General features: G+C 33.2%; 1 protein-coding gene across 8 annotated transcripts in view; it reads right to left on the bottom strand.

Moving 5' to 3' along the window:
• Nucleotides 1-13,667, bottom strand: part of KDM4C (lysine demethylase 4C) — a 463,317-nt gene that overhangs the window by 332,572 nt on the left and 117,078 nt on the right. For all 8 annotated transcript variants that reach the window (XM_069090752.1, XM_069090754.1, XM_069090755.1 and 5 more), the window contains one exon: nucleotides 11,764-11,957. In XM_069090752.1, coding sequence (XP_068946853.1) covers nucleotides 11,764-11,957 — 194 coding nt within the window. The remainder of the gene's footprint in view (nucleotides 1-11,763; nucleotides 11,958-13,667) is intronic.

The raw sequence follows: 13,667 nt of genomic DNA on the forward strand, positions 1-13,667 counted from the left end.
TTCTTACAATGTGCCATGCTGGAGATACAAAGACAAAAATCAAATAGTACATGCCATTAAGAAGCTAACTTTCTATCAGGACAGACTACATGTACATAAATAAGAATTTTTTAATGATAATATAAAGCAAATTTATGGGGTAGCTAGATGAGTAGAATGGTGGGCCTGGAGTCAGGAAGAATCAACTTCCTAAGTTCAAATCTGGCCTTGGATACTTACTAGCTCTATGACACTGTATAAATCAATTGGCCCTGTTTGCCCCAGTGTTCTCATCTTTAAAATGAGATGGAGAAGGAAAAGGCAAATCACTTCAGTATTTTGCAAAGAAAAGTAAGACACAATTGGCAAACGACTGAAAAACAACAAAAATATATGGGAGAGAGAGAAGTAATAGGTAGTGGGATCAGGAAAACCTTCATGTCAAAGGCAGCACTGGAGCAGACGAATAAAACAAACAAGGAATTCTCCAGAAGACTTGAAAAGTGAAAGTGCAATCCATTCATCATGGAGAGCCACAGCAATGCTACAGACAGGGCACGGGAGTATAGAGTGAGGGAAATGGATTCATGAACAATAAGGTGAGAAACATGAGTTAAAATCACGATGTTATTAAGCATTTTAAAAATCAAACAATTATATCTGAACCTCGAGGCAACAGGGAGCCACTGGTATGTACTGAGTAGGGAGAGAAACATGGTCAGACGCACACTGTAAGAATATCATTTTGGCAGAAATGCATAGGATGATTTAGAATAGAGAGAGACCTGAGGCAAAGAAACCAATTAGGAGACTACTACAATGGTCCAGGTGAGAGGGTTTATGCCCTGAATAACTATTGTAGTTCTATTGAACTACAATTTGGGGCAATTTGTCTAGCAGGGAAAGGAAGTGAAAGATATTGTGGAGGTACAAACAGCAAGATTTGAAGATTGGCTATGTAGACTGAAGAACAGTGAGGGGTCAAGGATAAAAGCATATGGTTGGCAAAATAAATGAATAATAAATGCTAGATAAAATACATCATGGAATGGGAATCAATGTTTAGACTGAATAAAAGTCACAAAGAACTAAATGGAGAAGGGAATAGCATAAATGAGGACACAGGAGTGGCCAATGGTTGTTTCATATTTACAAAGGGTAGGTCAAACAACAGATTATCTCCAGGGTTCCCCACATTAGAAGAAACCCCTATCCTTTAAGGGAGCCTACAGTTCGGTGTCATGGAACAAATACTAGTCCAAGATTAATCCTGCTATAAGTATGACTCTCCTCTTGTATTTCACTTTCACCACTGAAGTCAATAAAGTCACCTTTTTTCCCCTAGGAAATATCTCATAAAAAGTGTCCACAAAGGTCCAGTCAGCTGATATCTGAGAAAAGATGACCCATACTTCATCTTGCTAACTATAACTAGCCTTGAGCAAATTAGGAAACATTTCAGTCTCATATTCTTATCACACTAAACCAATTACTGCACTCAAAGATGCCAAAGTGCAAAACTGGAAGTGAAAGTTGCTCTGTGCCCCACTAAACATCCTGAAACTCCCCCAAAAGGAGGAAGCATCTCTTAACACACATGGGAGATTAGGCTGCTAATAATAATAATAATAATAATAATGAAAGCTAGTCTTTATATAATACCTATTATGTTCCAGGCACTGTGCTAAGCATCTTTTTTTAAAGCAAATATGATCTCATTTGATCCTCTCAACAACCTTGAAAAGTTATGTGTTAGGAAACTGAGACAATTAAAGGTTAAGTGGTTTGCCCCAGATCACAGACCTAATAACTATCTGTTCCTGGATATGAACTCAGATTATAATTACTCTAGCCCCAGTGATGTAACCACTGCACAACACAGTTGCCTATAGAAAAAAATAATAGTTGGAAAATTATAATTAGAACTACTACACCAATCTGATCTGAGGAACTAACACATGTGAATATATATTTGGAGGCCCATAGTTTCTTATTCCCATCTCCACCCATCTATAAAAAACATCCTTAAAGAAATCTTTTTTTGTACATTTAAGTCTGATGGGTAGACTTCATTTTTCCCTTCCTAGTGTGGAAATGAATTCTTCTTTTTTCTTTGCTTTATTCCCTCAATTTCTGTTTGGATAGCTGGTATTTCTGATATCTGAAATAATAGTGATAATAATGGGTATCCCTTGCTTTATTCAGGATCTTATCAAAAAGTCTAAAGATCTATTTCTGTTACATCTATTGCAGGTTTTAGGTCTTAGATCAACAATATGCCAGTCAGTCAATACTATCCATCATATAAGAGAAATATCCATTTATCCTTATTTTTTTAGTTTTTTTAACAGAAATGTTTTATTTTTCCAAAAATCTTTTGGTATCTAATTAATAATAATATCATCAATAATAACAAAAATAATACTATAGGGGCGGCCAGGTGGCATAGTGAGTAAGAGCACCGGCCCCAGCATTGGGAGACCTGGGGTCAGTTCCAGCCTCAGATACTTGGTACCCACACAAAAATCACTGGCCGTGTAACCTTGAGCAAGTTACTTAACCCTGACTGCTTTAAAAAAAAAAAAAAGAATAAATAAATAATGATAATAATACTATAAATAGAGTACTTAAAAGGGTTGCAAACAACTTTGCAAATAACTTATTTGATTCTCACAAACATCTTGGAAGTAGAAAATATTATTATTCACCTTTTACAGATGAGGAAACTGAGGTAAACAGAGGTTAAGTAACATGTCAAGGGTCACACTATTAAGTGTAGGCAGGATTTGAACTCAGGTCTCCCTGACTCCAGGTTCAACACTTAATTTAACTGCACCTACTAGTTACCACCTTGAAATAATTACATTAGTATAATACTGATTTTTGTTTTTCTTCTTTATATGATCGAGTATGTTTGTAATATACTAATAATGAGCCAATCTAGTGTTCCTGATATAAATCCAACTTCATCATAATATCTTTCCTATCGGCTGCTGTTAAGTTCTATTTCAATATTTTTCATTCTCTGTTTTGACTCCCTAGTGTAGGAATCACAATTATATTAATATCTCAGGAAGAGATAGGAAGAGTCCCTTAGTCAACTATTTTTATCAACAGTTTGTTCTTTGAACATTTGATAGAATTTATTTGTAAATCCATCTGGTCCCAGAGTTCTTTTCATTTCTGACTAATTCAATTTCTATTGCTGATATTGGGTTAAGTATTCTATTTCCTCATCTGTTGGTCCAAGTAGTGTAATGGGAATGTAAATTTTTAAGATCTTCCCTGCCCCTAGGCTAAAGTGCACCTGGAGCCTGGGGTGGGAGGCTTGTTTTTCAGTAGATACTTTTTGATTGGCCAGTGGGTCAATAAGGTTGTTACATTCTCTGAGCCAGGAGAGGGCTATATAAGCCCTGATGTGTAGCTTTGTTTTGGGGCTCACTTTGAGAAGTGTTCTGTGATTTGATCTGGATTCTGGGAAGCCATTATTGAGAGCCCCCCTGCCCCCCTTTGAAAAACCCAGATGTTGATTTGGTATGGATGTAATGGTTGGACAGTTTGGAAACAGTCTACTTGATCTGTTTCTCTGTCTTGATAATTCTGGCTGTGTATTCTGAAGTTCAGGGTGCTAACCTTTTTCCCCTGAACTAGGTAAACATATACATATTTGACTGATTAAAGTAAGCTTGTTAACCCATTTTGAGTTGCTTTCCTTTATCAAAGCAGATCTAAGAACCTGTCTTGGCAGACACCCTGGGGACAGTTCTTGCTGCTACAAGTAGCTTGTATTTTTTTAAGTATTATCCATTTCCTGTCACCAATTTTACAAGCATATAATTGGGCGAAATGCTTTCTGTTAATTCCCTTTCTTCCCTCTTCAATTGTTCTGAATTATCCATTTGCCTTTGGATTGGCTCTCTTTTTAAAGCCAGATTAGCTATTTTTATCTTTTTACTTTTAAAATGAGTTCCTAGTTCAGTATGTTCTGTTTTCAACTTTATTAATCTCTTCTTCAGTTTTTAAAATTTCTATTTTTTCTTTGTTGTTTTTGTTTTTTTACTTCTTGTAGAGCCTTTCAGTTGCATATCAAATTCATTAATTTGTTATTTATTGGTTTTGTTTAAGAAAGTGTTTAGAGACAAATTTTCCCCTAGCAAGTGCTTTAGCTGCAAGTTTTGGGGTTTTTTTAATCTCATTTTTATATTCTTTGATGAAGTTTTCTAATTTTTCTATAATTTAGTCTTCAGTCCACCAGTTTTTTTTAATTGTTATTTAGACTCCCATTAATTTTCAATATTTTTCTTTTTTCTTTTTTTTTTTTTTGGAGGGGTGAAGGCAGGGCAATTGGGGTTGACTTGCCCAAGGACATACAGGTAGAAAATGTTAAATGTCTGAGGCCACATTTGAACTCAGGTCCTCCTGACTCCAGAGCCAGCATTCTATTCACTGCGTCTAGCCACCCCAAATCTCCAATATTTTTCAAAGGTTTATTTTAATATAATCTTTACTGATTTATGATCTGTCAATTATGTGGTTGTTATTTTTGTTTTTCTGAAGTTTTTGCTAAGATTTTTATACTCCAATACGTAGTCAAGTTTTTTAAAGTTTCCATTCAAAGCCAAGAAATATATGAATTCCTTACTACTCATTTTCAGTAACTACCAGCAATCTATCAATTCTAATTTTTTAATAATTCTCTTTAGTCCCTTAATGTCTTCTTTTTTTTCATAAGTTAAAATTTCCTATGTATAAAAGTAAAACATTGAGATCTTCTTTACTACAATTTTACTACCTATTTCTCCCTAAAATTCAATTAACTTTGTCTTTAAGTTATGTAGGTACTATGCTGTTTTTAGTGCATATTTATTGAGTACTGATATCAACTGACTATGAAGGTATCTTTAAGCATAATGCAATTTTGCTGCATATTAATTTATGTCTATATGTGCTGTACCCTTACCCGAAATCGTGATTGTTTGCCCCTGTCTCTTGAGTTCGAATGAAGCATGGCATTTTATTCCATCTCTTCATTTTAACTTAATTTAGATTATTTGAATATTTACATATCAATTGTGTTCCTTGTAAGCAACATATTATTTGATTGTTTTAAAATTCATTGTGCTTACGTCTTCCTTTTTGTGGGTGAAATCATCCCATTCATATTCATTACTGTTATTATTAGTTTTGTATTTACCTCCAACCTTTTCTCTTGTACTATATCCATTTTCCTCTTTACAAATGAAAATAAGGGTCTAAAATAGTTTGCCTAACATTCGTGATTTATAGATGAAACTTTGTTACCTTTCTTCTCCCCCTTTCCATATTGGCATAATCCAAGTTTTGCTCACTTTCCTTTCCTTTTAACTCCCTTCCCCTACCTAACAATGGAATTTATTTTGTTTTGTGTTTCCTTTCCTATTCTGATTTTCTCTTAAAAATCCGTCATTCTCCCTCTGATTTCCTTGTCCTCTCTTATTCTCCCACTGAAATCAAAGTAATTCTTTACTGGGATATTTATGTGTGTTGGCACTGTGGGTATGAGAGTATATAATTTTGTTCAATTTTTCCTTGTATAGTTCAGATGAACATGAAGTTCATGGGATGTTCATTCCCTCCACTCCTCCATCCAAGTTTGAATATTGGTCATTTTGTGTGCTTCTATTAGGTGATAATGATTTCTCCCTTATCTTCTTCCTTCTTTGTTCTCTGCTATAATTTCCTTTCCCTTCCATTTCTGTCTTCTCCTCAGATCATAAGAAAACACAACTAACCAAAAGATCTCTGTCAAATTTACCTTTCTCTATCTATGATCCTGGAAGATTTTAAGGTTATCAAGGACACATCTGTTTCTCACTTCTCTATGGAGTCCTGAATACTCATCCTCTTGAGTACAAATCTGGCCTCAGATACTTACTTACTAGGACCCTGGGCACTGTCTGCCTCAGTTTTCTCTTCTGTAAAATGAGCTGGAGAAGGAAAAGTACTCCAGTATCTTTGCCAAGAAAACTCTAAATGGGATGACAAAGAGTTGGACACAATTCAACAACAACAATTTGGAGTCATTAATCTCCCTATCCCCATATTACATCCAGTCTGTTCTCAGGTCCTATATAGACATAACTGTCTGCCACTGCTGCCTCAAAAGGGTAATGTTAGCATGCTGAGAGGAAGACGGGAAGTCCAAAAACCAAAAAACGCCTTCAAAGCTAACTGGTTCTCCTCTGGAGAAGGAAGGAAGAAAGAAGGTACACAAGGCCAAGACAAAAAAGTAAAATTCTCTACCCTTACCATATGGGATTCTGCTGATGAGTTTTGCTGGAATACTCTCTCCTGGTTTGTGCTCATTCTAATCTCAAGCCTAAATTGGCTTAACATTCTATAGACAATTTACCAAGTGTCCTCTGAAAATCCAAAATTGCTTCATATTCAATACAATTAAAGTTGATAAAAGACTTTTTCCCATTGAGGGTAAAATCTCTGATTGATTGATTGATTAGATGAGACATGGTCTCAGGTCTTTAAGGAAATTGGAGTTGACAGTTGAGTCCTACTCTTACATATATAACAAAAGCAAAACAAGTTCTGTCATTTTCAACATATCCTCATCTGAAATTATATAACAGCAAACTTCTTATATGTAGTTCATATTATCATTTCCTTAAATAAAACATTAAAAAGTTCCAGAACACTTTAAAGACCATCATCAGTTTCTCAAAAGAAATTTTTTAAATGCTACAAAGAATACACTGGTATAATGAAGCACAAATTTTTAGAAACAAGTAATAATTTGTACATGGTTTCATTTCATGAACAGCAATAATCACACATAATATGTACGTGTGCATGTATGTGCTTCTACTGAAACCAGGCTGAGAATGTCTCACTCAGGTAAGATAAAATCATATTGAGCTGGATTTCATACTATATACCATATCATTCATTGCACTTGTGATTTGCAAAAATGGTTATTGTTCTATGGAAATGTGTAAAAGTTGAAACTCTTAAAATATATATAGTTCAACTATTGTTAGAGAAATTGCAATGGCTAGGAGGAAGTCAAGCATTTCAAGGGCTATTCAAACCCACAATGAACCATGATCAAACCTACTTACCAAAAAAAAAAAAAAAAAGTGCAGTCAAAAAAAAATAAACACCAACAATTGATGAACTATTATTGCTAAGAAATGGCCAATTAAATCTCAGAAAAGTAGCAAAGACTTTCAATGGAATCTATCAGCTGGAGGGACCGTTACTTATTTTTCTACAACACAGTACAGATTTTTTTATTTGGAAGAACAAAAAAAAGACCAGTTTTTTTTTTTCAAAATCACAAATAGCTACTAATTACTGCTACGAAAGAAAAACATTTCTCATCAAGAAGACAAAGACAGGAGTACTGAACATGGGAAAAAGGTAATAACATTTGTGAAACTCACATTTTGATACAAGACTATATAGAACAAAACATCTGGCAGAAATCCAAATAAGCCTGTAAAACTGAAGTATCTTTAGGAGAGTATAAAGCAACATTGTGGGAATTTTCCTTATTCCCAATGGGCCTTGAAATTTTTCACCATTAAGGAAATGATTAACAATGATAAATATATTAATATGATGAAAAATAAAGTTGTTCCACAACCACAGAAATTGACAAATGGAGTTAGGATTAATGTCACAGGACTTCTACTATACCACACTTCATAAATAGTTAAATTTATTCAGGACAGAGATCAACATGCTTCAAAGTCCCAAGAATCCAGCTGATTTAAGTGCCATTGAAAATTCACATGCTATATCAGGCTAAACTAAAAGATGTACTGTCAATGACACATGCAATGTCCAAAGTGATAAGAGTGTAGTTTCATAAAAAATTAAAGAATGTATTATAATCCTGCAATCTCAAAACCAAATCACTTAAAACAATTAATGCAGTAAAAAAGGACATGTTGAAAAGGTTTTTTTAAAGATATAAAAAGTTATGAGGTCCAATGAAGGGTTATAATAAAGTTAATTATTTTATTTTTACCCTAATTGACCAATAACTATACAAATGTAATTCATCTTCTACCTTCTAAAATTTTTGCTCTTTAATCAGAATTCTTTTATTATGTTAATCCTTTTGCTGTTTATTAATTTTGTGATCTTTTAAACAAAACAGCCTTTGATATACGAATGAAGCAAATAACAAAGTATCAAAAGACAATAATAAGAATTAAGCTTTAGATCTAAATAGTTTAGAGCTAGCACTTAATAACACCTTAAGGTTTGCAAAGTCCTTTACAACTATATTTATTTTGGTGTTCACAGAAAACTATGAAGGAAGTTGCTACTATCCCTATTTTACAAGTGAAGAAAATGAGGCAGAGGTTAAGTGACTTGCCCAGGGTCATAAAGCTCACCCAGGGTCATAAAGCTCACCCGTGTCAGTGGGATTTGAATACACGTTTTCCTGACTCGAGGCCCAGAACTACCTAGCTAATTTACTAGTTTATTAGTAGTGAAGGATAGTAAAGAGCTGCAAAGAACCATTAACTACGAAAAATGGTGAACTATTAGCAAGCATTTGAAATACTCTTCCAAGTCATTAACAATAAGAGAAATGCAAATAAAACATTTCTGAGATGTCAGCTCACAAGCAGAAAAGCACAAAAGTTGCAGGAAGACAGGTGTAGTGAGAAACTACTGGTAGAGCTTTGAATTATTCTAACAATTACGGAAAACTATTTGTAATTATGTGAAAGAAGCAATTTAACTATTCATAGCCTCTCACCCAAATATTTCACTGTTAGATATATTCCTCAAAGAGGTTAATGATAAAAAAGACCCCACACATACTGAGATATTTTTAGCAGAACTTTTATGGTATTAAAGAAATAGAAACAAAGTAGATGTCCATCTAGTGAGATGCAGCTAAACACATTGTAGAACATGATTGTAATGGAATATTATTTTGCTACAAGAAATGACAAATATTCCCCAATATGCAAAATATCAAAGGAGAAAATCCAAGCTATAAACAATGATATTTAAAAATGCTCCAAATCAATAATAATTAGTGAAATAAATGCAACCTGAAACAATTCTGAGCTACCACCTTACACCTATCAGATTAGGAGATGATATGATAAAAAAATGGAATTGTTGGAGACAATGCAAGAAAAAAGGCATATAAATGCACGGTTGTTGATAGGGTTATGAACTGGTTTAGCACTTCTGAAAAATAATCCAGAATCATTCCCAAAAAGTCACTAAACTACATGTCCTCTGTCCCAACATACCAATGTTAGGTCTATAAAAATATTTATATCATCTCTTTCTGTTATAGCACAGAATTGGAAACAAATAAAGTAACAAACAACAGCCAATGGCTGCACAAATTGTGGCATATAAATGCAACGGAATTATTGCATCATAGCAATTAGTGGTAAAAGGGAAATTTCAGAGAAATCTGAGGAGACTTTGTATGAACTTATCCAGAGAGTAGTAAACAGAAAGAACAGTTTACACAGTAACATTATAATGAAAAACAACTTTGAATGAGGTAGCAATTCTACTCAGTGCAATGACTAACAATAATTACAAAACAATGATGACTCATAACATATCTACTAACAAAAAGATGTTTGATTCAAGATACAGAATAAGATACATCTTCAGGTACAGTCAAGGTGCAAATTTGTTTTCCTTACTTTACACATGGGCTTAGTTTTTCTTTTTATATTTCAATCAAGGTGGGAGAGGGGAGATAAGGATAGGACAGAAAGACAAAAGGCGGGGAGGGGCACTAAAGCATCTTTTTAAAAAATGAAAAAAGATAGGAAAAATAAGTCCAGAAAAAATTTCAATAAGATAGGACCATTTTTCAATATTATACACTGAATTCATCTTATCTATTTTTTGAAAAGGAAGCTTTATATGAGATCCAAAATTTGATGTAAAATCCTTTTTCTGTTCTACTATGTATATGTAAATGCATATTTTATCTGGTATTTGGTAAATTCAGAATTTTTTAAAAATAAATTTACAGAAGAAAAAATTATGAACATTATGAATGTGGAACCATAGCAAGAATTAAAGGAATTAATACAAAGAGAAACAAACATAACCTTAAAACAACAGAAAATGGCAACTGATTGCAGAAAAAAAAGGACATATTACATATTAAAAATATTTAAAGAAGCAAAAAATTGCATGGTTTGTTGTTTAAATAAGTCCATGTAAATGGAAAAAACAATAAAACAATCAAAACTGAATGCCATAAAATTAGAACCAAGACTGGCCCCAAACAAAAGATATGAGAAGACATTTCCCCTCTTTACAGAAATAGGGGACTATGAGTATAGAATACTACATATGAAGTCAGACTTCGTTAATGTGCTGTTTAGTTTTGCTGATCTTTTTTTTTCTTTTTATTCTTTACTACAAGTAATGACTCGTTAAAAGGGAAATGGGGTGACAGAAAAACTAAGTTTAATTTTAAATTTTATTAAGAAAAAGATATGTGGCTTGTGTAAGAACAGAACTTCATTATGTTTGCAAACATCAGAAACATCATTTTCTGGACTATCAAGTTATTTTCATATATGATTTTTTATCTATGTATTGTTCTACATGTAAATGAATTCTTAAAAACTGTATTAGCACATAATTATCATGCTAACAAAACATCTTTCCATCATTTAATTGGCTGATTATAAATAATAAAAAAAGATAGTAAGTGTTTTTTGGCATTCATGTAGCTAATGCAAAATAAAATGCAGTTTGCAAGTAAGTAAGATGCTAAATGAAATTCCTGAATAAATGCTGAGGAAAAGGAGAGTAATCCTTTAAGCAAAGTGAATTGAGAATCAAAAAAATTTCTAAAAGTTAAGCTTTATTTCAAACGTTACCTCATTAAACAGTGCTAACAGAACTACAAATTCATTTGGCATCTCTCCCCCAAGTCTGTTGAATTCATTAATGTATTCTCATGATGATTCCTACAGACCTTAGGCCAATCTCTTTTAGGTTGAGAGATAATATATTAGACCCCTTCCAATTTTAGGAATTGTATTTATTCTATTAATTTCCAGAAAACAGAGTAAAATGGAAAGTTGGGTATACTTCAAAACAGGCACTGTGATTACAACATAAATAATCTGTGACCTAAAACATGCAAAGTGCTTTCTTCAAAACACAGCAAGTTGTGTAACACAAATACAAACATATCTATTTCACAAGTGAAAAAAACTCAAGCTCGGAGATTTACATACTTAATGTCACAAAACTAATAAATATCAGACTGAAAACTAGAATTTGTACCCACATCTACTGACTGAGTCCAGCACTCTATTAAACCAGTCTACTTTGACAATATGAAGAATAATTTATTTATCATAAGCTTTGAGTTTCCTAGTCATTATGATGATTTGATTTCAATTTTCCCCTAAAAGTGTACATGTGAAGGTTTACAATGTGAACTATAATAAAAACTTGTTCACAATGAACACGAATGTAAAAATAAATACCACCAAACTCATAAAAATAAAGAAAAATTACACATTATTTTGATTTTAACAGATATGCACATGCGCGCGCACACACACACACATACACACACACATTAATTCTTTGAGTTAGGAAGATCTGAGCTTTGAATCCTGCCTCAGACTCATACTCAATCAGTTAAACAAGTTAACATATGTAAAGCATTTTGAAAACCTTAAAGCACTATTTATTAAAGCACAAGGTATCATCATCATCACCTGGATCATTATCATTATAATAAATAATTAGGTAACTTGCCAAGATTTGGGCTCTCCAAAGTGAAGATAATTAATACTATACAGGTCCATATCTTCAGTGTGCCATGCAAATGTAGTTTTCCACATGCCAAAGTAGAGATATGGGGTATTTACACCCTCAATAGAAATACCACACTCTTCTCCAACAACATCCAATATGGTGTTCAGGTGAGCTATGTTCCATTCATCCACACCCTAGAAACAAAGGAGAAATGAAACATGTCAATAAACTAATAAATATAAAATTAAAAACATTAAAACTAGGAAATTTGACAGAATTTTAGGAAAATTGGAAAAAATAGGAAAATTGACAGAATAATAATTTAGAATCCATGTACACAAATTGATCATGATTGACCAAAGATTATTATTATACATGGGCCTCAGTGACTATGGGATGTTCCTTAGTTGGTAAAAGACCATATATTAGTGGAGATTAAGCAGAATTTTTACGCAATTGTTTAATCAACACAGAAATGACACTGATCAATAGCAGGATGTCCAAGGAAGAGAAAATAGAATGGTGAAAGGAATGAAGACTATGTAATATAAGGATCAGTTCACAAAGCTAGGAATGTTTAACCTCAAGAAGACCTTTGGAGAACTGAAAAGAAGGAAAAGAGTGCCATGAAGGTACATAAAAGATTTAAATAAAAAAAAAAAAAAAAGGTACATAAAGAAGGTTTTCAATTTGTTCTGATGGACCCCTGGGAGCAGAGGACCAGTGGGTAAAAGTTACAATCAAGTATCTGGAAATGGAAAGAAAGAATTATTTTAACAATTGCCAAAAAAATATGAGCATGCTTAAGAAGAGTTAGTTTCCCCCCACTTCATATACAGGTTGGATGACAACTTGCTGGGGATACTATAGAGGGGATTCTTATTTAAACTGGACTAGATAAACTACAGGATCCCTTACAATTCTGAGACTCTATGACTGTTAATCCAATTTTAGGGTACAGTTTTCACGATTCCAAGCTTGGCACACAATTTTTGAAAATTTAAAGTTTAAAGTCATTTTTCACATCAGCAGCCTGCCATATCCAGAAACACATTTTAACTTCTACCCCTCTTCCCTCACCCAAAATTCCCAAATTTTATTTTTGCCCATAGTATACACAGGGTCTTAAGAAATTCTACAGACGTTGAATTGTCACCACAATAAACATCAATTCTTACAGTTTCATCCAGGAATCGAATAAGGATTTAATGTTTAAAACACAGTATGCTTACTACTGGCTCACAAAGATAATGAAGGCAGTCTTCATCTTTATGGAACTAAAAATCTCGCTTATCCTTGGCACTGACAAAAATAATTCATTAGAACTGCCAAAAAATTTACAAATGGAAAGTATTCGCCCAAAATTAATGAAAATGAGTAAAGGAAGAACAACCCCAATCTAGCACATGAGAAAAAAGAATGTTGAGTGGGGAGATGAAGCAATCCCAAGATGTTTTATTATGCCTCTCTGATCTATAATGGAAAAAAACACTTGAAGGCAAGTGGTTAGAAATTTTTTAAACAATTTTAAATTTACAATTTTCTTATACTAAACTGGAAAGTCTGAGTGTGAACACTTCTACAAAATGACCAGAAAGACTATTGCTTCAGATCAGACTTGACCACTACTATCAAACATAGTACTAGATGAAGACATTAAATTTATAGCAATTTTCAAGTTACTGAAAAGGTCAATGATAACTATTTTGCTAGACCAGCTGGAGTAAAATTATAAATTTCCATAAACATAATGAAAGTTTTTATTACGGCAGGATTAGTACTTTAAATAATGCACTTTTTAAATAATGTACTTTAAATAATGCCTCAGACAGGTATAACCTATTATAAACCACTGATTATCATGTCAGGGAAAGGCAAGGGGAGGGAAGAAGGGATAAAAATTT

This window comes from Petaurus breviceps, unplaced genomic scaffold (assembly GCF_028583685.1).
Source record: "Petaurus breviceps papuanus isolate PSGF00001 unplaced genomic scaffold, PetGlider_PUasm1.0 187, whole genome shotgun sequence".
Taxonomy (NCBI): Eukaryota; Metazoa; Chordata; class Mammalia; order Diprotodontia; family Petauridae; genus Petaurus; species Petaurus breviceps.